Genomic DNA, 11,978 nt, shown 5'->3' on the forward strand with positions numbered 1-11,978 from the left:
GTAACTAGCCGTCTCTGAGGTTACTAGTCTACAGACTCTCTGGGTGTAGGAGCCGGACCAGACCAGTAACTAGCCGTCTCTGAGGTTACTAGTCTACAGACTCTCTGGGTGTAGGAGCCGGACCAGACCAGTAACTAGCCGTCTCTGAGGTTACTAGTCTACAGACTCTCTGGGTGTAGGAGCCGGACCAGACCAGTAACTAGCCGTCTCTGAGGTTACTAGTCTACAGACTCTCTGGGTGTAGGAGCCGGACCAGACCAGTAACTAGCCGTCTCTGAGGTTACTAGTCTACAGACTCTAGAAGTGTTCATATCATAGTGGGTTATGAATGCTATATGATGTGTTATAACTGTCCTATGTATGTTCTACAGTGGGCGTATGAGCTGGGCCAGGCCAGTGAGACCAAGGTGTCTGTTCCTCTAGAAGTGTTCATATCATAGTGGGTTATGAATGCTGTATGATGTGTTATAACTGTCCTATGTATGTTCTACAGTGGGCGTATGAGCTGGGCCAGGCCAGTGAGACCAAGGTTTCTGTTCCTCTACATGGATGTGAACACTTCTACCTGCTGTCCAAGCCTCTAGCAGAGCCTCTACAGCCCAGCACCCCAGGTGAGACTACCTCCTCTAGCAGAGCCTCTACAGCCCAGCACCCCAGGTGAGACTACCTCCTCTAGCAGAGCCTCTACAGCCCAGCACCCCAGGTGAGACTACCTCCTCTAGCAGAGCCTCTACAGCCCAGCACCCCAGGTGAGACTACCTCCTCTCAGAGCCTCTACAGCCCAGCACCCCAGGTGAGACTACCTCCTCTCAGCCCAACACCCCAGGTGAGACTACCTCCTCTACAGCCCAGCACCCCAGGTGAGACTACCTCCTCTCAGAGCCTCTACAGCCCAGGACCCCAGGTGAGACTACCTCCTCTCAGAGCCTCTACCGCCCAGCACCCCAGGTGAGACTACCTCCTCTCAGCCCAGCACCCCAGGTGAGACTACCTCCTCTACAGCCCAGCACCCCAGGTGAGACTACCTCCTCTAGCAGAGCCTCTACAGCCCAGCACCCCAGGTGAGACTACCTCCTCTACAGCCCAGCACCCCAGGTGAGACTACCTCCTCTAGCAGAGCCTCTACAGCCCAGCACCCCAGGTGAGACTACCTCCTCTCAGAGCCTCTACAGCCCAGCACCCCAGGTGAGACTACCTCCTCTCAGAGCCTCTACAGCCCAGCACCCCAGGTGAGATTACCTCCTCTCAGAGCCTCTACAGCCCAGCACCCCAGGTGAGACTACCTCCTCTCAGAGCCTCTACAGCCCAGCACCCCAGGTGAGACTACCTCCTCTCAGAGCCTCTACAGCCCGGCACCCCAGGTGAGACTACCTCCTCTCAGCCCAGCACCCCAGGTGAGACTACCTCCTCTACAGCCCAGCATGCGGCTGTCGCTGTCAGGCGAAAAAACCTTTCCAAGCCAAACCTTCATATCATAACCGCTACACACAGCCTACATCGTTGTCACCATATTAGCTAACGTCATAGCTAGTCAACATAGCTACTAGAACTAATGCGTTTAGTAAAACCGCTACAATCATGCAGTACAGTCAGCAAGCGGTTTAGCAGTTACACCGGCAGGCCCCGGTGGCAATACATTAATAGAACCTATGTGGTGTTGGATAGTTCGTGTTGGATAGCCATAGCCAGCTAGCTAACATAGTATCCCTCTTTGTTTGAGTAGGCTAATCTAGCTAGCTGCATTCGCTAGCTGTGAACTTGAAAAAAATACAAAAAAATACAGCAAGATCTCTCTTGCTTTTCCTTCATCTTTGAAGAAATTATTTTGAAAACTGTTTAACTCTTGTCTTTCTCTCTTTGAGTCAACCACCTCACCACATTTTATCCACCGCAGTATTAGCTAGCTGTAGCTTATGCCTTCAGTACTAGATTCAGTCTCTGATCCTTTGATTGGATGGACATCATGTCAGGTAAGGCTGCAAAAGCTCTGATAGGTTGGAGAACGTCCTCCGGAAGTTGTCATAATTACTGTGTAAGTCTATGGAAGGGGGTGAGAACCATGAGCCTCCTTGGTTTTGTATTGAAGTCAATGTGCCCAGAGGAGGACGGAAACTAGCTGTCCTCCGGCTACACCATGGTGCTGCTGAGGCTACTGTAGACCTTCATTGCAAAACAGTGTGTTTTAATCAATGATTTGGTAACATGCAAATCTTTTTTGTGTAGTTTTATCTAAATGGAATAACCATTTTTAATGTTTTACTATTTTATTTTTTATGAAATTCACTGAGGAGGAGGGTCCTCCCCTTCCTCCACTGGCCTGAACTCTGTCCTGTCTGGTGGTCAGGGTTAGACTGTGTTGTAGTCAGGGCTCTAACCAACCATATCCATGTGAGGTCAGGGGTCAGGGTTAGACTGTGTTGTAGTCAGGGCTCTAACCAACCATATCCATGTGAGGTCAGGGGTCAGGGTTAGACTGTGTTGTAGTCAGGGCCCTATCCAATCATATCCATGTGAGGTCAGGGGTCAGGGTTAGACTGTGTTGTAGTCAGAGCTCTAACCAACCATATCCATGTGAGGTCAGGGGTCAGGGTTAGACTGTGTTGTAGTCAGGGCCCTATCCAATCATATCCATGTGAGGTCAGGGGTCAGGGTTAGACTGTGTTGTAGTCAGAGCTCTAACCAACCATATCCATGTGAGGTCAGGGGTCAGGGTTAGACTGTGTTGTAGTCAGGGCTCTAACCAACCATATCCATGTGAGGTCAGGGGTCAGGGTTAGACTGTGTTGTAGTCAGAGCTCTAACCAACCATATCCATGTGAGGTCAGGGGTCAGGGTTAGACTGTGTTGTAGTCAGGGCTCTAACCAACCATATCCATGTGAGGTCAGGGGTCAGGGTTAGACTGTATTGTAGTCAGGGCTCTAACCAACCATATCCATGTGAGGTCAGGGGTCAGGGTTAGACTGTGTTGTAGTCAGGGCCCTATCCAATCATATCCATGTGAGGTCAGGGGTCAGGGTTAGACTGTTGTCGTCAGGGCTCTAACCAACCATATCCATGTGAGGTCAGGGGTCAGGGTTGGACTGTGTTGTAGTCAGGGCTCTAACCAACCATATCCATGTGAGGTCAGGGGTCAGGGTTAGAATGTGTTGTAGTCAGGGCCCTAACCAACCATATCCATGTGAGTTTAGGGGTCAGGGTCAGACTGTGTTGTAGTCAGGGCTCTAACCAACCATATCCATGTGAGGTCAGGGGTCAGGGTTAGACTGTGTTGTAGTCAGGGCCCTATCCAATCATATCCATGTGAGGTCAGGGGTCAGGGTTAGACTGTGTTGTAGTCAGAGCTCTAACCAACCATATCCATGTGAGGTCATTGGTCAGGGTTAGACTGTGTTGTAGTCAGGGCTCTAACTATCCATGTGAGGTCAGGGGTCAGGGTTAGACTGTGTTGTAGTCAGGGCCCTAACCAACCATATCCATGTGAGGTCAGGGGTCAGGGTTAGACTGTGTTGTAGTCAGGGCCCTAACCAACCATATCCATGTGAGGTCAGGGGTCAGGGTTAGACTGTGTTGTAGTCAGGGCCCTAACCAACCATATCCATGTGAGGTCAGGGGTCAGGGTTAGACTGTGTTGTAGTCAGGGCTCTAACCAACCATATCCATGTGAGGTCAGGGGTCAGGGTTAGACTGTGTTGTAGTCAGGGCTCTAACCAACCATATCCATGTGAGGTCAGGGGTCAGGGTTAGACTGTGTTGTAGTCAGGGCCCTAACCAACCATATCCATGTGAGGTCAGGGGTCAGGGTTAGACTGTGTTGTAGTCAGGGCTCTAACCAACCATATCCATGTGAGGTCAGGGGTTAGACTGTGTTGTAGTCAGGGCTCTAACCAACCATATCCATGTGAGGTCAGGGTTAGACTGTGTTGTAGTCAGGGCCCTAACCAACCATATCCATGTGAGGTCAGGGGTCAGGGTTAGACTGTGTTGTAGTCAGGGCCCTAACCAACGATATCCATGTGAGGTCAGGGGTCAGGGTTAGACTGTGTTGTAGTCAGGGCCCTAACCAACGATATCCATGTGAGGTCAGGGGTCAGGGTTAGACTGTGTTGTAACTGTGTGTCTCTGTCTCTCTAGTGGTGATAGATATGGACGGGAGGATCCATGTGAGGTCAGGGGTCAGGGGTTAGACTGTGTTGTAACTGTGTATCTCTGTCTCTCTAGTGGTGATAGATATGGACGGGAGGATCCATGTGAGGTCAGGGGTCAGGGGTTAGACTGTGTTGTAACTGTGTATCTCTGTGTCTCTAGTGGTGATAGATATGGACAGGAGGATCTATGTGAGGTCAGGGGTCAGGGGTTAGACTGTGTTGTAACTGTGCATCTCTGTGTGTTCTCTCTAGTGGTGATAGATATGGACGGGAGGATCCATGTGAGGTCAGGGGTCAGGGGTTAGACTGTGTTGTAACTGTGTATCTCTGTGTGTTCTCTCTAGTGGTGATAGATATGGACGGGAGGATCTATGTGAGAGCTTGGCAGGGAGGGGTCCTGTCTGGAGGATTTGAGAAGAATCCTAAACCCATCTTCACCGAGGGACGGAACCAGCTGGAGATTCAGAACATGCAGGAGGACTGGGACCACTTCGGTAAGAGACGGGGGGATTTTTATATAATGGCACCCTATTCCGTTTGTGTTGCCACGGCTACTGTAAAACATGGAGTCCATTTTAGCAGACGTTTTTTTTCCAACGCGACTTTGTGCTGTGAGTGCACACATTTGGGGCGGCAGCGTAGCCTCGTGGTTAGAGCGTTGGACTAGTAACCGAAAGGTTGTTAGATCGAATCCCCGAGCTGACAAGGTACAAATCTGTCGTTCTGCACCTGAACAAGGCAGTTTACCCACTGTTCCTAGGCTGTCATTGAAAATAAGAATTTGTTCTTAACTGACTTGCCTGGTTAAATGTTTCAATGTTTTGCCTGGTTAAATAAAGGCCCCAGTGGGAATCGAACCCATGATATTGGCACCACACTCTTACCATCTGAGACAGTATGGGTTGTCCCCAGTGGGAATCAAACCCATGATGTTGGGGCCACACTCTTACCATCTGAGACAGTATGGGTTGTCCCCAGTGGGAATCGAACCCATGATGTTGGCACCACACTCTCACCAACTGAGACAGTATGGGGTGTCCACAGTGGGAATCGAACCCATGATGTTGGCGGGTTGTCCCCAGTGGGAATCGAACCCATGATGTTGGCACCACACTCTTACCACCTGAGACAGTATGGGTTGTCCCCAGTGGGAATCGGACCCATGATGTTGGCCCCACACTCTCACCAACTGAGACAGTATGGGTTGTCCCCAGTGGGAATCAAACCCATGATGTTGGCAGGTTGTCCGCAGTGGGAATCGAACCCATGATGTTGGCACCACACTCTTACCACCTGAGACAGTATGGGTTGTCCCCAGTGGGAATCGAACCCATGATGTTGGCACCACACTCTTACCACCTGAGACAGTATGGGTTGTCCCCAGTGGGAATCGAACCCATGATGTTGGCGCCACACTCTCACCAACTGAGACAGTATGGGGTGTCCCCAGTAGGAATCGAACCCATGATGTTGGCACCACACTCTCACCACCTGAGACAGTATGGGTTGTCCCCAGTGGGAATCGAACCCATGATGTTGGCACCACACTCTCACCACCTGAGACAGTATGGGTTGTCCCCAGTGGGAATCGAACCCATGATGTTGGCACCACACTCTCACCAACTGAGACAGTATGGGTTGTCCCCAGTGGGAATCGAACCCATGATGTTGGCACCACACTCTTACCACCTGAGACAGTATGGGGTGTCCACAGTGGGAATCGAACCCATGATATTGGCGGGTTGTCCACAGTGGGAATCGAACCCAAGATGTTGGTAGCACACTCTTACCAACTGAGACAGTATGGGGTGTCCCCAGTGGGAATCGAACCCATGATGTTGGCGCCACACTCTCACCAACTGAGACAGTATGGGTTGTCCCCAGTGGGAATCGAACCCATGATATTGGCACCACACTCTTACCAACTGAGACAGTATGGGTTGTCCCCAGTGGGAATCGAACCCATGATGTTGGCACCACACTCTTACCACCTGAGACAGTATGGGTTGTCCCCAGTGGGAATCGAACCCATGATATTGGCACCACACTCTTACCACCTGAGACAGTATGGGTTGTCCCCAGTGGGAATCAAACCCATGATGTTGGCGCCACACTCTTACCAACTGAGACAGTATGGGTTGTACCCAGTGGGAATCGAACCCATGATGTTGGAGCCACACAGGACCACGACTAGGGAATTAAGTGCCACTTCAGATTGAGCCCCTGAAGGACCAAATTAATCATGTAACCAGAGGAAGCATTTTGTTCTCTGACTGGGGTCATGTTGGTGAGAAACAACCGCAGGGTCAAACACGGTTACATTTGAGCCATTCAGCAGACGCTCTTCTCCAGAGCCACTTACAGGAGCAGTCAGGATTAAGTGCCTTGCTTAAGGGCACGTCGGCATATTTTTCACCTGAGTCAGCTCAGGGATTCAAACCAGCAACCTTTTGATTACTGGCTCAACCTCTTAACCGCTAGGCTACCTGCCTCCCTTCAGATGTCACTACTGTTTAGAGGTGTTTCTCTCCCTAACCCCCCCCCTCTCTCACCCCCCCCCCCCCCCCCTGTAGAACCCATGCTGTCAGCCCTGTTGAGGAGGATGCCAGGGCTAGAGGTGTTTCTCTCCCTAACCCCCCCTCTCTCCCCCCCCTGTAGAACCCATGCTGTCAGCCCTGTTGAGGAGGATGCCAGAGCTAGAGGTGTTTCTCTCCCTAACCCCCCCCTCTCTCACCCCCCCCTGTAGAACCCATGCTGTCAGCCCTGTTGAGGAGGATGCCAGAGCTAGAGGTGTTTCTCTCCCTAACCCCCCCTCTCTCACCCCCCCCCCCCCCCCCCTGTAGAACCCATGCTGTCAGCCCTGTTGAGGAGGATGCCAGAGCTAGAGGTGTTTCTCTCCCTAACCCCCCCTCTTTCACCCCCCCTGTAGAACCCATGCTGTCAGCCCTGTTGAGGAGGATGCCAGAGCTAGAGGTGTTTCTCTCCCTAACCCCCCCCCTCTCTCACCCCCCCCCCCCCCCTGTAGAACCCATGCTGTCAGCCCTGTTGAGGAGGATGCCAGAGCTAGAGGTGTTTCTCTCCCTAACCCCCCCTCTCTCACCCCCCCCTGTAGAACCCATGCTGTCAGCCCTGTTGAGGAGGATGCCAGAGATAGAGGTGTTTCTCTCCCTAACCCCCCCCCTCTCTCACCCCCCCCTGTAGAACCCATGCTGTCAGCCCTGTTGAGGAGGATGCCAGAGATAGAGGTGTTTCTCTCCCTAACCCCCCCCCCTCTCTCACCCCCCCCTGTAGAACCCATGCTGTCAGCCCTGTTGAGGAGGATGCCAGAGCTAGAGGTGTTTCTCTCCCTAACCCCCCCTCTCTCACCCCCCCCTGTAGAACCCATGCTGTCAGCCCTGTTGAGGAAGATGCCAGAGCTAGAGGTGTTTCTCTCCCTAACCCCCCCTCTCTCACCCCCCCCCCCCCCCTGTAGAACCCATGCTGTCAGCCCTGTTGAGGAGGATGCCAGAGCTAGAGGTGTTTCTCTCCCTAACCCCCCCCCTCTCTCACCCCCCCTGTAGAACCCATGCTGTCAGCCCTGTTGAGGAAGATGCCAGAGCTAGAGGTGTTTCTCTCCCTAACCCCCCCTCTTTCACCCCCCCTGTAGAACCCATGCTGTCAGCCCTGTTGAGGAGGATGCCAGAGCTAGAGGTGTTTCTCTCCCTAACCCCCCCTCTCTCACCCGCCCCTGTAGAACCCATGCTGTCAGCCCTGTTGAGGAGGATGCCAGAGCTAGAGGTGTTTCTCTCCCTAACCCCCCCTCTCTCACCCCCCCTGTAGAACCCATGCTGTCAGCCCTGTTGAGGAGGATGCCAGAGCTAGAGGTGTTTCTCTCCCTAACCCCCCCTCTCTTACCCTCCCCCTGTAGAACCCATGCTGTCAGCCCTGTTGAGGAGGATGCCAGAGCTAGAGGTGTTTCTCTCCCTAACCCCCCCTCTCTCACCCCCCCCTGTAGAACCCATGCTGTCAGCCCTGTTGAGGAGGATGCCAGAGCTAGAGGTGTTTCTCTCCCTAACCCCCCCTCTCTCACCCCCCCCTGTAGAACCCATGCTGTCAGCCCTGTTGAGGAGGATGCCAGAGCTAGAGGTGTTTCTCTCCCTAACCCCCCCTCTCTCACCCCCCCCTGTAGAACCCATGCTGTCAGCCCTGTTGAGGAGGATGCCAGAGCTAGAGGTGTTTCTCTCCCTAACCCCCCCTCACTCACCCCCCCCCCCCTGTAGAACCCATGCTGTCAGCCCTGTTGAGGAGGATGCCAGAGCTAGAGGTGTTTCTCTCCCTAACCCCCCCTCTCTCACCCCCCCCTGTAGAACCCATGCTGTCAGCCCTGTTGAGGAGGATGCCAGAGCTAGAGGTGTTTCTCTCCCTAACCCCCCCTCTCTCACCCCCCCCTGTAGAACCCATGCTGTCAGCCCTGTTGAGGAGGATGCCAGAGCTAGAGGTGTTTCTCTCCCTAACCCCCCCTCTCTCACCCCCCCCTGTAGAACCCATGCTGTCAGCCCTGTTGAGGAGGATGCCAGAGCTAGAGGTGTGTGAGATCCAGCAGCTGGTCAACTGTCCCGAGTCGTTCACCCCAGACATGCGCTGTCTGATGGGGGAGACACCGGGGGTACACGGCTACTTCGTCCTGGCTGGAATGAACGCCTCTGGCCTGGCCTTCGCTGGCGGAGCAGGAAAGTAAGAAGGACATTACCAGTACATCTACTTTAGGGGTGACAGTGAGAACAGGACATTACCAGTACATCTACTTTAGGGTTGACAGTGACAACAGGACATTACCAGTACATCTACTTTAGGGGTGACAGTGACAACAGGACATTACCAGTACATCTACTTTAGGGGTGACAGTGAGAACGACAGGACATTACCGGTACATCTACTTTAGGGTTGACAGTGAGAACAGGACATTACCAGTACATCTACTTTAGGGGTGACAGTGAGAACGACAGGACATTACCAGTACATCTACTTTAGGGTTGACAGTGAGAACGACAGGACATTACCAGTACATCTACTTTAGGGGTGACAGTGAGAACAGGACATTACCAGTACATCTACTTTAGGGGTGACAGTGAGAACAGGACATTACCAGTACATCTACTTTAGGGGTGACAGTGAGAACGACAGGACATTACCAGTACATCTACTTTAGGGGTGACAGTGAGAACAGGACATTACCAGTACATCTACTTTAGGGTTGACAGTGAGAACAGGACATTACCAGTACATCTACTTTAGGGTTGACAGTGAGAACAGGACATTACCAGTACATCTACTTTAGGGTTGACAGTGAGAACAGGACATTACCAGTACATCTACTTTAGGGTTGACAGTGAGAACAGGACATTACCAGTACATCTACTTTAGGGGTTGACAGTGAGAACGACAGGACATTACCAGTACATCTACTTTAGGGTTGACAGTGAGAACAGGACATTACCAGTACATCTACTTTAGGGTTGACAGTGAGATCAGGACATTAGCAGTACATCTACTTTAGGGTTGACAGTGAGAACAGGACATTACCAGTACATCTACTTTAGGGGTGACAGTGAGAACAGGACATTACCAGTACATCTACTTTAGGGGTGACAGTGAGAACAGGACATTACCAGTACATCTACTTTAGGGGTGACAGTGAGAACAGGACATTACCAGTACATCTACTTTAGGGGTGACAGTGAGAACAGGACATTACCAGTACATCTACTTTAGGGGTGACAGTGAGAACGACAGGACATTACCAGTACATCTACTTTAGGGGTGACAGTGAGAACATGACATTACCAGTACATCTACTTTAGGGTTGACAGTGAGAACAGGACATTACCAGTACATCTACTTTAGGGTTGACAGTGAGAACAGGACATTACCAGTACATCTACTTTATGGGTGACAGTGAGAACAGGACATTACCAGTACATCTACTTTAGGGTTGACAGTGAGAACAGGACATTACCAGTACATCTACTTTAGGGGTGACAGTGAGAACAGGACATTACCAGTACATCTACTTTAGGGTTGACAGTGAGAACGACAGGACATTACCAGTACATCTACTTTAGGGTTGACAGTGAGAACAGGACATTACCAGTACATCTACTTTAGGGGTGACAGTGAGAACAGGACATTACCAGTACATCTACTTTAGGGTTGACAGTGAGAACGACAGGACATTACCAGTACATCTACTTTAGGGTTGACAGTGAGAACAGGACATTACCAGTACATCTACTTTAGGGGTGACAGTGAGAACATGACATTACCAGTACATCTACTTTAGGGGTGACAGTGAGAACAGGACATTACCAGTACATCTACTTTAGGGGTGACAGTGAGAACAGGACATTACCAGTACATCTACTTTAGGGGTGACAGTGAGAACAGGACATTACCAGTACATCTACTTTAGGGTTGACAGTGAGAACAGGACATTACCAGTACATCTACTTTAGGGTTGACAGTGAGAACGACAGGACGTTACCAGTACATCTACTTTAGGGTTGACAGTGAGAACAGGACATTACCAGTACATCTACTTTAGGGGTGACAGTGAGAACGACAGGACATTACCAGTACATCTACTTTAGGGGTGACAGTGAGAACAGGACATTACCAGTACATCTACTTTAGGGTTGACAGTGAGAACGACAGGACATTACCAGTACATCTACTTTAGGGTTGACAGTGAGAACAGGACATTACCAGTACATCTACTTTAGGGGTGACAGTGAGAACAGGACATTACCAGTACATCTACTTTAGGGTTGACAGTGAGAACAGGACATTACCAGTACATCTACTTTAGGGTTGACAGTGAGAACAGGACATTACCAGTACATCTACTTTAGGGGTGACAGTGAGAACAGGACATTACCAGTACATCTACTTTAGGGTTGACAGTGAGAACAGGACATTACCAGTACATCTACTTTAGGGTTGACAGTGAGAACAGGACATTACCAGTACATCTACTTTAGGGGTGACAGTGAGAACGACAGGACATTACCAGTACATCTACTTTAGGGGTGACAGTGAGAACAGGACATTACCAGTACATCTACTTTAGGGGTGACAGTGAGAACAGGACATTACCAGTACATCTACTTTAGGGTTGACAGTTATTGAATCACTGTTCTGACTGTCTTCAGGCAGAGTGGATGACCCACGGCTAACGTGTCTGTTAGGGTTAGAGGTTACAGTTCAGGGGTTAGGGTTAGAGGTTACCACTGTCCTGTCTGTTAGGGTTAGAGGTTACAGTTCAGGGGTTAGGGTTAGAGGTTACAACTGTCCTGTCTGTTAGGGTTAGAGGTTACAGTTCAGGGGTTAGGGTTAGAGGTTACAGTTCAGGGGTTAGGGGTTAGAGGTTACCACTGTCCTGTCTGTTAGGGTTAGAGGTTACAGTTCAGGGGTTAGGGGTTAGAGGTTACAACTGTCCTGTCTGTTAGGGTTAGAGGTTACAGTTCAGGGGTTAGGGGTTAGAGGTTACAACTGTCCTGTCTGTTAGGGTTAGAGGTTACAGTTCAGGGGTTAGGGTTAGAGGTTACCACTGTCCTGTCTGTTAGGGTTAGAGGTTACAGTTCAGGGGTTAGGGTTAGAGGTTACCACTGTCCTGTCTGCTAGGGTTAGAGGTTACAGTTCAGGGGTTAGGGTTAGAGGTTACAACTGTCCTGTCTGTTAGGGTTAGAGGTTACAGTTCAGGGGTTAGGGTTAGAGGTTACCACTGTCCTGTCTGTTAGGGTTAGAGGTTACAGTTCAGGGGTTAGGGTTAGAGGTTACCACTGTCCTGTCTGTTA

At 50.8% G+C, this 11,978-nt stretch overlaps 1 protein-coding gene across 4 annotated transcripts in view; it reads left to right on the forward strand.

Annotated features, from left to right (window-relative positions):
- Nucleotides 1-11,978, forward strand: part of pdpr (pyruvate dehydrogenase phosphatase regulatory subunit) — a gene marked incomplete at its 3' end in the record, with an annotated part of 60,501 nt that overhangs the window by 30,764 nt on the left and 17,759 nt on the right. Inside the window, 3 exon segments of one of the 4 annotated variants that reach the window (XM_055900063.1) lie at nt 494-611; nt 4,491-4,640; nt 8,667-8,859. In XM_055900063.1, coding sequence (XP_055756038.1) covers nt 494-611; nt 4,491-4,640; nt 8,667-8,859 — 461 coding nt within the window. 4 annotated transcript variants of the gene reach the window in all.

Source organism: Salvelinus fontinalis, chromosome 35 (assembly GCF_029448725.1).
Source record: "Salvelinus fontinalis isolate EN_2023a chromosome 35, ASM2944872v1, whole genome shotgun sequence".
Taxonomy (NCBI): Eukaryota; Metazoa; Chordata; class Actinopteri; order Salmoniformes; family Salmonidae; genus Salvelinus; species Salvelinus fontinalis.